The sequence below is a fragment of the Chiloscyllium punctatum genome, chromosome 8 (genome assembly GCF_047496795.1).
Source record: "Chiloscyllium punctatum isolate Juve2018m chromosome 8, sChiPun1.3, whole genome shotgun sequence".
NCBI lineage: Eukaryota > Metazoa > Chordata > Chondrichthyes > Orectolobiformes > Hemiscylliidae > Chiloscyllium > Chiloscyllium punctatum.
The window spans coordinates 77023328-77037829 of record NC_092746.1 but is presented as its reverse complement, the minus strand read 5'-3'; the positions used below and the strand labels follow the sequence as shown (position 1 = coordinate 77037829).

Below are 14502 nucleotides of genomic sequence, written 5' to 3'. Positions count from 1 at the left end.
CATTCAATGACCCAGTCATCACTGCTTTCTAGGCCAGAGAATTCCAAAGCTGCACAACCCTCTGACAGAAAAAACATTCTTCTCATTTTCTGTCCAAACAGAGAGACCCCTCATTTTTAAACAGTGCCGTCTAGTTCTGGACTCACTCAAAAGAGAAAATTACCTTTGATAGTTTGAGACGTCCAGTCATCATTAAATGAGGCTTATTTATTTTAACTTTCTCTTAATAAATAGACATCTATAATGTGTTGCTAACTCTGATTTTGACATCTTCTGTAGAAATTTGAAACGTTAGTTGGCGAAAGAGGCACACAGCTAAGCGGAGGCCAGAAGCAAAGAATTGCCATTGCCCGTGCTCTGGTACGCAATCCAAAGATTCTGCTGCTGGATGAAGCTACATCAGCTTTAGATGCTGAGAGTGAAGCTACTGTTCAAGCTGCTCTTGATAAGGTAGTGATTGTTCTTTCTTTAATTTAGCCAATGCTGATTTAATTATGTTACTGCAACTGAGAGAATTTTGTTTTAACTTAGAAGGATTGCCCCACTTTCAGAGTTTGCCTTGAAATGCTCTTCAGGTACTGGTTCAAGAATGACAAGAATTGAGACTAACTGAATTCCTTTTTTTTGTCAAGGGAAAGTCACCATAGTCTCAGAAGGCTGCTCTCTCATTACAGAGGGACAACCAGTGGTGGCTTTAACCTGAAGGTCACCACATTTTAGGTTGGGAAGGTGGATCCTTCAAATTGACCTCTGCCAATGTGAGAATTGAACCCACACTTATTGATGTTACACTGCGTTACAAGTCAGCATCCAATGAATGGAGTTAACTGACCCCTTGGTTCATTATTTGTAATAAAATAGATAGGGAATTGTGTTTTCACTGAAAACAGTAGTCTGGAGTATTTCGACCAATGTTTCCACCATCTCTGCAGTCACTTTATTTAAAAGCCTTGGATACAGGCCATCAAGTCTTAACTTGTGTTCAGTTTGTTAAGTACTTTGTCTCTCATGATGTAGGCCATTAACAGATCTATCGCCCCCATTAATACCTTGTTTATCTGATGTCTTTTGGGGTGTTTGTAGTTTTCTCCACCATGAAGACTGAACCAAATTATTAGTTTAAATCATCTCGCATTTCCATGTTTCCTGTTATCAATTTCCCAGTCACATCCTTCAAAGGTTACACACATGCTTTAGCTACTTTTATTCTTCTTGTGTCACTGTTTATTTGCTATATATTTTTATGTTGCTTGCCAATTTATTTTCATCATGAGTTTTCTCCCTTTTAGTTTAGTCAGCTTAAAGACTTCCCAATCCACTTTCTATCACTAGAGTCAGAGAGTCATAGAGATGTACAGCATGGAAACAGACCCTTCGGTCCAACACGTCCATGCCGACCAGATGTCCCAACCCAATCTAGTCTCACCTGCTAGCACCCGACCCATACCCCTCCAAACCCTCCCTATTCATATACCCATCCAAATGCCTCTTAAATGTTGCAATTGTACCAGCCTCCACCACTTCCTCTGGCAGCTCATTCCATACACGTACCACCCTCTGCGTGAAAAAGTTGCCCCTTAGGTCTCTTTTATATCTTTCCCCTCTCACCCTAAATCTATGCCCTCTAGTTCTGGACTCCCTGACCCCAGGGAAAAGACTTTGCCTATTTACCCTATCCATGCCCCTTGTAATTTTGTAAACCTTTATAAGGTCACCACTCAGCCTCCGACGCTCCAGGGAAAACAACCCCAGCCTGTTCAGCCTCTCCCTATAACTCAAATCCTCAAATCCTGGCAACATCCTTGTAAATCTTTTCCGAACCCTTTCAAGTTTCACACCATCTTTCCGATAAGAAGGAGACCAGAGTTGCACGCAGAATTCCAACAGTGGCCGAATTAATGTCCTGTACAGCCACAACATGACCTCCCAACCCCTGTACTTAATACTCTGACCAATAAAGGAAAGCATACCAAACACCTCCTTCACTATCCTATCTCCCTGCGACTCCACTTTCAAGGAGCTATGAACCTGCACTCCAAGGTGTCTTTGTTCAGCAACACTCCCTAGGACCTTACCATTAAGTGTATAAGTCCTGCTAAGATTTGCTTTCCCAAAATGCAGCACCTCTCATTTATCTGAATTAAACTTCATCTGCCACTTCTCAGTCCATTGGCCCATCTGGTCAATAACCCTCTTTGCTGTCCACTACACCTCCAATTTTGGTGTCATCTGCAAACTTACTAAATGTACCTCTTATGCTCTCATCCAAATCATTTATGTAAATGACAAAAAGTAGAGGACCCACTGGTCACAGGCCTCCAGTCTGAAAAACAACCCTCCACTACTACCCTTTGTCTTCTACCTTTGAGCCAGTTCTGTATCCAAATGGTTAGTTCTCCCTGTATTCCGTGAGATCTAATCATGCTAATCAGTCTCCCATGGGGAACCTTGTCGAACGCCTTACTGAAGTCCATATAGATCACATCTACTGCTCTGCTCTCATCAATCCTCTTTGTTATTTCTTCAAAAAACTCAATCAAGTTTGTGAGACATGATTTCCCACGCACAAAGCCATGTTGACTATCCCTAATCAGTCCTTGCCTTTCCAAATACATGTACATCCTGTCCCTCAGGAATCCCTCCAACAACTTGCCCACCACCGAGGTCAGGCTCACTGGTCTATAGTTCCCTGGCTTGTCTTTACCGCCCTTCTTAGACAGTGGCACCACGTTTGCCAACCTCCAGTCTTCCAGCACCTCACCTGTGACTATCAATGATACAAATATTTCAGCAAGAGGCCCAGCAATCACTTCTCTAGCTTCCCACAGAGTTCTCGGGTACACCTGATCAGGTCCTGGGGATTTATCCACCTTTAACCCTTTCAAGACACCCAGCACCTCCTCCTCTGTAATCTGGACATTTTGCAAGATGTCACCATCTATTTACCTACAGTCTATATCTTCCATATCCTTTTCCACAGTAAATACTAATGCAAAATACTCATTTAGTATCTCCCCCATTTTCTGCGGCTCCACACAAAGGCCGCCTTGCTGATCTTTGAGGGGCCCTACTCTCTCCCTAGTTACCCTTTTGTCCTTAATGTATTTGTAAAAACCCTTTGGATTCTCCTTAATTCTATTTGCTAAAGCTATCTCATGTCCCCTTTTTGCCCTCCTGATTTCCCTCTTAAGTATATTCCTACTGCCTTTATACTCTTCTAAGGATTCACTCTATCGATCCTGTCTATACCTTACATTTGCTTCCTTCTTTTTCTTAACCAAACCCTCAATTTCTTTTAGTCATTCAGCATTCCCTATACCTACCAGCCTTTTCTTTCACCCTGACAGGAATATACTTTTTCTGGATTCTTGTTTTCTCATTTCATTGCTTTGACAACCTTAAGAGGATGACTCAACATAAGAGTCTAAAGGACAGTTGGTGATTTCCAACGAGCTCTGGTCTTACGGCAGCAGTCACATCCCATGAAAGAACTAAGAAGATACTATTTTGATGGATAGTGATTTGTATGTGGGCAAATATCAGATTGTATAACATAGGAGTAGAAATTAGCTATTTTTGTCTCCTCCCTTTTTGCATAATGGTGTTCCATTGACAGTTTTCTAATCCTTCTTCAGAATCTAAAAATTTTTGGAAGATTTCTACCAATGCATCCATTCTCTCTAGCTACGACCTTTATTACCATAGGATGCAGTCCATTCGGCTCAGTGAACCAATTGGTCTTTAGTCACACTGATGTCCCGAGTTCTTTGTCTGTAGTGACAGTTTATTTTGGTTTGTTTTGTTTTGGTTCCTTTGCCACACAGCCCACATTTTCAGCCGTGATTATTTAGTATTTTTAGAACGTTAGTAGCATCTTCTACTATGACAAGTGATGCAAAGTATTTATTCAGCTCCTTTGCCTTTTCCTGATTCCCATTAATATTTCTCAAGCCTCATTCTCTTAAGAGGCCTATGTTCAATTTAACTTCTCTCATTTTATCATATTCAAAGATGTTCTTCAGTCCATTTTATATTTCTTTCTAGTTCACCCTGAAAGATTTTTTCCTTTTTTTTTTGGTTTTGATCATCTTTTGATGGATTTTATCACCTTTTTTTCAATATTCTGATGTATCATTAATCTTTGCTACACTGAATAGTTTGTTTTTCAATTTGGTTTATCCTTAACCTCTTTGGTTAGCATGGGTGGTTTATTCCCCTCGCAGAATCCCTCTTCCTCACTGGCATATATGTCTGTTTGAAATCACAAACTATTTTCTTAAATGTCAGCTATTGTTCATCAACTGTCTCTCCTGCTAAACCCCTTTCCAAGTTCACTCCAGTCAACTCAGCTATCGTTACTTTGATGTTACCCTCATTTAATTTTATCGTAATTGTTTCTGACCTGAGTTCCTCACTCTCAAAATGAATGCTAAATCCTCCCTCAATATGGTCATTGTAACATTGAGGATCTTTCACTGTGATATTATTTATTAAACTTACCAGATCCAAAATATTGTGAATCCTGGTTGGATCCACAGCACATTGTTCTGGGAAACTGTTCCAAATACACTTTCTGAATTATGTTTTGTGGCTACCTCTGTCAAATGTTTTCCTAGTCTACACGAAAATTAAATTCACCCATGATTCATGCACTGTACTTTTTACGCATCCTCACTACCTGTTGATTTATTCTCAGCCCTACAGTATAGCTACAATTATGAGGCCTGTGGGAGGCCTACTCCCACCTTCCCCTCATTAATTCTTGCCTCCATCAATACCAATTCTACTTCTACTTCTTCTGACCAAGAGCCTGCTTTTGGACTTATTCCATCCCATATTCATAAAGCTATTTCTGTTGACTTTCCTTCCTGCTTGTCCTTCTGAAAAGTCAAGTATCCGAGAATATTTAGTTCCCAGCTTTAATCTCCTTGTCACCATGTTTTCCTAATGGCTATAAGTTCATTGCCAATAACTTCTATTTGTACCATTAATTCATTTATTATTCTGAATACTCCATGCATTCAAGGGATGAGATATTAATTTTGCCTTTTTACTATTTTCCCCCTTCTTACTACTTTTTTTTAATGTTTCCACCTCTGCTCCATCCTATCCAACTCTGGGTATCTTCACTTTAAATCTCTTCTGCAGTGCTGTTATCTCCTTTTTGCTCTTATACCTATGTATTTCCACCAAGCTCTGCCCTGACCCTACCAATTAAGTTTAAATCCCACTCTCTACAGCATAAGTTACTTGATATCAGAATGTTGGTCACAGCACAATTCAAGTGAGTCCACTACCGGAACTTCTACTCCATCTTGTACACATTTGGATCTCACAAGTAACAAAGAAGTTGAGTTAAATCATTTTTGGTAGTAGTGATTGAGGGTGCAAACATAAACATGTATTTCAAAAGGAAAGGTGCAGGGTTAAGGAAAACGAATGGGAGGACAGCACCGGGGTCCCAGGTTCGATTCCAGCCTCAGACGACTGTGTGGAGTTTGCACATTCTCCCTGTGTCTGTGTGGGTTTCCTCTGGGTGCACTGGTTTCCTCCCACAGTCCAAAGATGTGCAGGTTAGGTGAATTGGCCATGCTAAATTGCCCATAGTGTTGGGTGCACTGATCAGAGGGGAGGTGGGTCTGTGTGGGTTACTCTTCGGAGGGTCGGTGTGGACTGGTTGGGCCGAAGGGCCTGTTTCCACAATGTAGGGAATCTAATGGCGAATTAACTAAATGAAGCAATGATTATGACCCCTGACTCTTTATGCAAAGACTTTAAAATCAAAGAAGAAATAATTATGGCAATCCAAAGTATATCACTTGGTACTGTATGAGTAGCAGACTAAAAGGCAGTAGCAGATAATGTGCAGTCACAGATATCACACTGAGACTTAGTGAGTACTGATCTGCATATCAGTTTCATTTTAGACTTACAGTTTTTCTGGACCCACATCTTAGACCTAATCAGTGCATATTTTGTGGTGTATTAGTATTTTTTCTTGTGTATAGTAATGAATGAACTTATTCTTCTTGTCAACTCAACAAATACCTGGCTTAAATGGCTCCTTTTTTAAAGCATAGGTTCAATTGGTTTGGGAGAACAACATCCACAGGGAATGTGTCCATTTTATATTAACCTTGTTGCAACCAAGGAGGTGGGTGAATAAAACAGGGAAGCTAGCTCATCCCTTCTCTTCCGGGAGCTTAACAGTGTGGGGTATCCCATCTGGAGCTGTAAGGAATTGGTGAACCTTACCTAGGGTCTGGTAGTAACAGTCTGGAAAACTTTCATAGAGTCCCTATAGTGTGGAAGCAGGCCATTTGGTCCATTAAGCCCACATCACTCCAAAGTCCCTGGTACTGTGAGCCACCATGTTATGCTTCAAACATTTGCTGATGTAACAAAGTAAGAACGTTTGGCTTACTGCACCCTATATGCTACTACTATCCCAGTCTACATTTAGATAGCTAAGGTTTCCTATTATAGCTACTCTATAATGTTGAAATTTCTCTAATTATCCTGCAGATTTGAACCTCTACATCATTCCCATAGATGGCATGTTACAGACAACATTGGGCAATGTTTTGGTACCCTTTTTATTCCATAGTTCTAGTCAAATTGATTCTATCATCGATCCCTCTGGGACATCCTCTTTCTCCAGCACCATGAAGCTCATCTTAACCAATACTGCCACTTTTCCTCCTTCCCTTCCTATCCTATCTTTCCTGAAGATCTTGTGTTCAAAACAAATTAAAATAGCCAATCCTGCACGGCCTTGAGTCACCTCATTTCATCCCACATCTTATTTTCAAATGGTAATCTGTGCCTGTAACTCCCCAATCTTATTTATTATTTTCTATGCATGCACACACCTTGTATAGTAACCTTAATTTAAACTTCCTAATTTCCTCCCATTTTCCGATTTCACCTATTGACCTATTATTCTCTGTCCTAGTACTATCTGTCCCTCAATATTTTGGGCACCTTGGTATTCTTCTCTAATATTCTTTGCTGGTTCCCATACCCCTGCCATGATAGCTTAGAACCCTTCAAACCACAGTGACAAAGTGTCACTGAAGGAACTCAGTACCCAACCTCTGTTACTTTTACCTAAACAGATACTATTCCACCCCCCACCCACCCCCAGCCCCTATCCCCTATCCCCTATCCCCTAGCCCCAATGTCCCAGAAATCTAAAGCCCTCCCTGTTGCACCTTCTTTCCAGCCACACATTCATCTGCCTCATCCTGCTATTTCTGTACTCCCTATCATATGGCCCTGGCAATAATCCAGAAATTACTACATCTAAAGTTTGTTAGTATCTATAAAGATCCCTAAATTCTGGCTGAAGGGCCACATTATCCTTCCTCTCTAAGTAATTCTTACTAATGTAGACCACAACCTCTTACTGTTCAGCCTCCCTCCAGAAGAATATCCTGCAATTACTCTGTGACGTCCTTGACTATGGCACCAGGGAAACAACAATACCATCGTAGATGTTATGTCAACACCTTGCAGAAATGTAAATGATCGTTCTCCAAAAAACACAACCGTGTTCAATTCAGGTATTCAAGAGGTCATTGGATGAGCATTTTGACTGGAAATAGTGTGCAAGGTTATGTGGAAAAGGCAGGAGATTGGCACAATATGTGAGTGCAACCAAGGTGCCTTCTATGCAATGAAAATTCTGTGATTCTATATGACTTTAACAGTAAAGACCTTTCCCCCAATCTGATTTACTCCAGTTATCCTAGGGTTGCTTAATGACACACGCAGTCAAATGATACCTTGATGTCAAGGGCAGTCATTCTAAAGTCACCTCTAGAGTTCAGATCTTTTGCCCATATTTAGATCAAGTCTGTAATAAGGTCAGGATCTGATTGGCCCTGACAGAACCCAAACTATGAGATAGCATATTATTCATTTTCCAATACCACTTGATGGCACTGTTGAAAATGGTTTACATCAATGTGCTGATGGTTAAGCCAAGTAAGAGTTCACCTGCTTTCGTCACAGAGGACTTGCGGAGTAGTTTTTCACATTATATGCAGATCACAGAGACTTGGTTACAGGGGGGTCAGGACTGGCAGTTAAACCTCCATGGTTTTTCAACTTATCGAAAAGACAGAGAGGTGGGAAGAGGGGGTGGGGTTGCCTTGTTAGTTAAGAACAAAATTAAATCTATGGTATTGAATGACATAGCGTCGGATGATATGGAGTCTGTGTGGGTGGAATTGAGGAACCACAAAGGCAAAAAAACCATAATTGGAGTTGTGTATAGACCTCCTAACAGTGGTCAGGACCAGGGACGCAACATGTACCGGGAAATAGAGAAGGCATGTCAGAAAGGCAAGGTTACATTGATCATGGGTGACTTCAATATGCAGGTGGACTGGGTAAATAATGTTGCTAGTGGATCTAAAGAAAGGGAATTCATGGAATGCTTACAGGATGGCTTTTTGGAACAGCTTGTCATGGAGCCCACAAGAGAGCAGGCTATTCTGGACCTAGTGCTTTGCAATGAACCAGACTCTATAAAAGATCTTAAAGTAAGGGAACCCTTAGGAAGTAGCGACCATAATATGGTAGAGTTCAGTCTGGAGTTTGAAAGGGAGAAGGCAAAATCTGATGTAATGGTGTTACAGTTGAATAAAGGTAATTATGAAGGCATGAGAGAGGAACTGACTAAAATAGACTGGAAGCAGAGGCTAACCGGGAAGACACTAGAGCAAAAATGGCAGGAGTTTGTAGGTATAATTGAGGACACTGTACAGAGGTTCATTCCCAAGAAAAGAAAGATTAACCGGGGAGGGATTAGACAACCCTGGCTGACAAAGGAAGTCAGGAAATGTATTAAAGAAAAAGAGAGATCCTATAAAGTGGCTAAGAACAGTGGGAAATCAGAAGATTGGGAAGGATACAAAAGCAAACAGAGGATAACAAAGAGTGTAATAAGAAATGAGAGGATCAAATATGAAGGTAGGCTAGCCAGTAATATTAGAAATAATAGTAAAAGTTTCTTTCAGTACAGAAGAAACAAACGACAGACAAAAGTAGACATTGGGTCACTTCAAACTGATGCAGGGAGCCTAGTGATGGGAGATAAGGAAATAGCAGGAGAACTTAACAAGTACTTTGCGTCAGTTTTCACAGTGGAAGACATGAGTAATATCCCAAAAATTAAAGGGTGTCACGGGGCTGAGTTGAGTATGGTTGCCATTACGAAAGAGATAGTGCTAGAAAAGTTAAAAAGTCTTAAAATTGATAAATCTCCTGGCCCCGATGGGATACACCCTAGAGTTCTGAGAGAGGTTGCTGAGGAAATAGCAGAGGCATTGGTTGAGATCTTTCAAGAGTCACTGGAGTCAGGAAAGGTCCCGGACGATTGGAAGATGGCTGTAGTAACCCCCTTGTTCAAGAAAGGATCAAGGCAAAAGATGGAAAATTATAGGCCAATCAGCTTAACCTCGGTTGTTGGTAAAATTCTAGAATCCATCATTAAGGATGAGGTTTCTAAATTCTTGGAAGAGCAGAGTCTGATTAGAACAAGTCAACATGGATTTAGTAAAGGGAGGTCATGCCTGACAAACCTGTTGGAATTTTTTGATGAGGTAACAAGTAGGTTAGACCAGGGGAACCCAGTGGATGTGGTCTATCTGGACTTTCAAAAGGCCTTTGATAAGGTGCCACACGGGAGACTGCTGAGCAAGGTGAGGGCCCATGGTGTTCGAGGTGAGCTGCTGGGATGGATTGAGGATTGGCTATCTAACAGAAGGCAGAGAGTTGGGATAAAAGGTTCTTTTTCAGAATGGCAGCCGGTGACGAGCGGTGTCCCGCAGGGTTCGGTGCTGGGGCCACAGCTGTTCGCATTATATATTAATGATTTGGATGAGGGAACCGGGGGCATTCTAGCGAAGTTTGCCGATGATACAAAGTTAGGTAGACAGGCAGGTAGTACTGAGGAAGTGGGGAGGCTACAGAAGGATCTAGACAGGTTGGGAGAGTGGTCCAGGAAATGGCTGATGGAATTTAACGTGAGCAAGTGCGAGGTCTTGCACTTTGGCAAAAAGAATATAGGAATGGACTACTTTCTAAATGGTGAGAAACTTAATAAAGCCAAAGCACAAAGGGATCTGGGAGTGCTAGTCGAGGATTCTCTAAAGGTAAACATGCAGGTTGAGTCTGTGATTAAGAAAGCGAATGCAATGTTGTCTCTTATCTCAAGAGGGTTGGAATATAAAAGCAGAGATGTACTACTAAGACTTTATAAAGCTCTGGTTAGGCCCCATTTGGAGTACTGTGTCCAGTTTTGGTCCCCACACCTCAGGAAGGACATACTGGCACTGGAACGTGTCCAGCGGAGATTCACACGGATGATCCCTGGAATGACAGGTCTAGCATATGAGGAACGGCTGAGGATACTGGGATTGTATTCGTTGGAGTTTAGAAGATTAAGGGGAGATCTAATAGAGACGTACAAAATAATACATGGCTTTGAAAAGGTGGATGCTAGAAAATTGTTTCTGTTAGGCGAGGAGACTAGGACCCGTGGACACAGCCTTAGAATTAGAGGGGGTCATTTCAGAACGGAAATGCGGAGACATTTCTTCAGCCAGAGAGTGGTGGGCCTGTGGAATTCATTGCCACGGAGTGCAGTGGAAGCCGGGACGCTAAATGTCTTCAAGGCCGAGATTGATAGGTTCTTGTTGTCTAGAGGAATTAAGGGCTACGGGGAGAATGCTGGCAAGTGGAGCTGAAATGCGCATCAGCCATGATTGAATGGCGGAGTGGACTCGATGGGCCGAATGGCCTTACTTCCACTCCTATGTCTTATGGTCTTATGGTCTTATGGAGCATGAGACTAATTGGATACCAATTTAACAGAATCCCTATGGATGGGTGAATGTGCTCATTTTGTGTTGGCTGATTTTTTAATTCTGGGAATGCTGTGAGGGCATTTCAGTGTGACTGTACAGTCAGATCTCCTCTTGCTTTGGGGCTCAAACATACCATTTTCAAACCTAGAGGTGAGAGTGCTATTAACTGTGGTAAGGACTTGCAAAGATTTTTGGGTTGTTTTCCCTGAAGTCAGGAGATGCTCTGAATCCACTGTTTATGTTTTTATTTCTCTGAGTGCTCATTTTTCCCCATATTTCCTGTGGTTGTATGAGCAGTGACTCAGTAAAGGCATCATTATGCAAAACCCTTTATTCGACATCTTCACTACCAGAAAAACACCAATATGTCTAGCGAACCAGTAACAAGCAAAGGCTGATAAGCGCAATGCTTACGTGAAGGGGGAGAGTAGGGATTACATCAAAATAGAGTTGGAGGGAGAAATAGAGCACTCAACCACCCTGCCCCCCCCCAACCCCCGTCCCCACCCACCCACCGGGCCCACCTCTCCCTACAGGCATGGAGAGCATTGGTGTGGAAAGAGTTTTAAGGAACACATACATATTTCTTTCTGTAAGGAAGCTTCACAAGCACTGGGTTGGAAGCATGAATATTGATAATTGTCACAATCTAAACATACTGTGTATTTTCTGAAAGGTACGTCAAGGCCGCACTACTATAGTTATTGCTCACCGTCTGTCAACAGTCCAAAATGCAGACCTCATTGCGGGATTACAGGATGGTGTCATTTCAGAGATGGGAACCCATAAAGAGCTGATGGCGGCAAAAGGAATTTATCATGCGTTGGTGACAACACAGGTACTCATGGAAGTCATGGACGACTTTAACTATTGATTTAGAGCATGGCTGATTATAGAAGGGGTTCTTGTGATAGTGTCCCTACGTCTGAACCAGGAGACCTGAGTTCATTTACCACTTGCTGCAGAAGAGTAACAACATCTCTGAAAAGGTTGATTAACAATATTTATAAGATTGCAAAATTAAGTTTCACTAAGTGTGTGCACATACTTTGAATTTGCTTAAATAAAATGAAATATTCAATATGTAATTTATCTTTTTTAGACGTTTAAGGATGAAGATGATGAGACAGATGAATTGGCTAATGAAGCTGAACCTAAGACTGTTGCCACAAAGCCATTGCGAAGGCGGTCAACACGTGCCAGCATGAAAAAGCCAGGAACGACGACAGAAAACAAGGATGCTGATGTTGTTCCACAGGTATAAGTCTGTATAGTTTAGTTCAGAATCTGTTTAAGGTGGCATATTAATATCCATCATGGAATTTTATTACATATGATGTTTCTAGTCAGCCTATATGTGATTCATAAATGTTTGTCTTGTATTGTCTTTCTATGCTACTGTAGTTGAAAAATTAATAATTCAAAGCAGTGAGATAAATTAGTTTAATGTTTCCTTGTAGTTCAGTTCAGCGGTATTTGGACTTTTTTGAAATTAATTTTGTGGGATGTTGGCGTCGCTGACTGGCCAGCATTTATTGCCCATCCCTAGTTGCACTTGAGAGGATGGTGGTGAGCTGCCTTCTTGAACTGCTGCAGTTTACCTGCTGTAGGTAGACCCACAATACCCTTAGGAGGGAATTCCTGGATTTTGATCCAGTGGCAGTGAAGGAAGTGTTTCCAAGTCGGGATGGTGAGTGGCTTGGTGGGAAAATTGCAGGTGGTGGTGTTCCTATGTATCTGCTGCTCTTGTCCTTCTAGATGGAAGTGTCTGTGGAAAGTTTGGAAGGTGCTGTCTGAGGATCTTGGGTGATCTGCAGGGCATCTTGTCGATAGCTAACTATACAATATGATTTTCAAAGGTTCAAATTAATGTAAAGCATTAATTATCCACAGAACGTTGAGATTTATTGGTATTAGGGTTGAGAACATTGAATTCTCAGTGGGACCTGGGTTCAACATTGGTGTTTCATTGGCTTAACCACCTGAAGGGTCACAATGGTGGGTAGTGTGGGAAATGGAGATTTGTGATCCTGTTTCTGATTTACCTTTACATTTCCAAAATGTCTGCCAAGAATGAACTTATTGTGATAATTCATGCAAGTTATTTCCATTGTATCCAATGTCAGTCTACAATCTGAAAGCAGAATTTGTATGTACTGTTGCTGAAAACTGCAGAAGCTAAATACGGCAATATGCTGGAAATCTGAATTGAAAACAGGAAGTGTCAAAAACACTCAAAGTCTGACAGCATTTGTTTGGAGGAAAAAGAGTTAATAAGCAGAATGTTAACATGCAAGGGATGAGAATGTGGAATCAGCTTCTGGTGCAGGCTTCAGGGGTCCAATCATGAAAAGTAGCAGTGTGTCAGAAATCTGGTATGATGCTGCTCAATTCCCCCTTTAACCAGTGGTTGATTGGAGGCACATGATAAATCCTGGAGTAAATGTCAGGTCTGTTATTTTCATATGTTAAGTGGTAATTAAAACAAAATTCAACTCAGCCAGTGATGGTATTCTAGAGCCATCTGAAACTTGAAGGATTAACAAGTGCAGCATATTGATTGATGGTTCTGTAAAGTTGACAGACTAAGAAAGCTTCAAAGACTGAAACAACACAACTGCTGCCTTGCCTGGAAGGCTTTTGCTTGCGGGACCTATTTTGCTTTCAAATTAGTTTCCAAACAATTGTCATTTCCGCTACCTCAGGCTGTACTGTCAGACTGTACTGCAACGTGAGAGCAGCTTAGACTTTTGAGGTAGAACAACACCTGCAACAGGAGCAAACAAATGCATCTGCCTCTGCTCAGAATTACCATCATTTTCTATTTTTATTAAATATCAATACATTTATTTAGCTATTTTCAGGTTTAAAAATAAGTAGGTTTTTTTTAAAGAATCTGAAATTCAATCATTTGCAGGTTACAGATTCGGAAATCATATTCCATTTACAACTGTGTATGAAATAATTGTATTTTTCAGGATAAAAATCTTCCCAACATGTCCTTTCTGCATATTCTTAAGATGAATAAGACCGAATGGCCGTATATACTTGTGGGAACATTCTGTTCTGTTCTAAATGGTGTCCTGCAGCCAGCATTTGCCTTAATATTTTCCGAAATTATTGCTGTAAGTTTAAAATATTCAAATATATTCTGGTTACATTGTACAAGTGCAAGTAAGTTTTGTAGAAGACCTAGCTGAAATTTTATAAACTCGAATAAGTCAGTAGGTAATGATTCCGAGACCAGGGATTATTAAACAGCCTAGAGAAAGTAGGGGCTATAGGCTGAACTTTATCATCTCAATGTCAATTTTGGTGAATTTCATGTAGGGTTTCTCTTCTCTGTGGCAGGTTTTCTTATGCTATCTTCCCAAACTCACCCATTACCTATGCACCAAATGCTATAGCGCCACATTTGTCATATTCTCCGACTCTCAAGAGATGGAAGTACTCGCCATTGGAGCCCAAACCACACTTAAGTTGGTGGTGCACGAGGTGTCTCAAGCTGCTCTTGCACTTTTTATGTCATTTCCCCGAGAGTTGTCAGACAAAGGAAAATTGGCGCCCCACTTTGCGGACAGGGACCTGTGATCCTCATGAACAGCTGGTATTGAGGCAAGCTCTT

The 14502-nt window shown here is 41.2% G+C and overlaps 1 protein-coding gene across 2 annotated transcripts in view; it reads left to right on the top strand.

Annotated features, from left to right (window-relative positions):
* Positions 1–14502, top strand: part of abcb4 (ATP-binding cassette, sub-family B (MDR/TAP), member 4) — a 132094-nt gene that overhangs the window by 77542 nt on the left and 40050 nt on the right. For both annotated transcript variants that reach the window (XM_072575845.1, XM_072575843.1), the window contains exons 14-17: positions 280–450; positions 11554–11715; positions 11980–12135; positions 13856–14002. In XM_072575845.1, coding sequence (XP_072431946.1) covers positions 280–450; positions 11554–11715; positions 11980–12135; positions 13856–14002 — 636 coding nt within the window. The remainder of the gene's footprint in view (positions 1–279; positions 451–11553; positions 11716–11979; positions 12136–13855; positions 14003–14502) is intronic.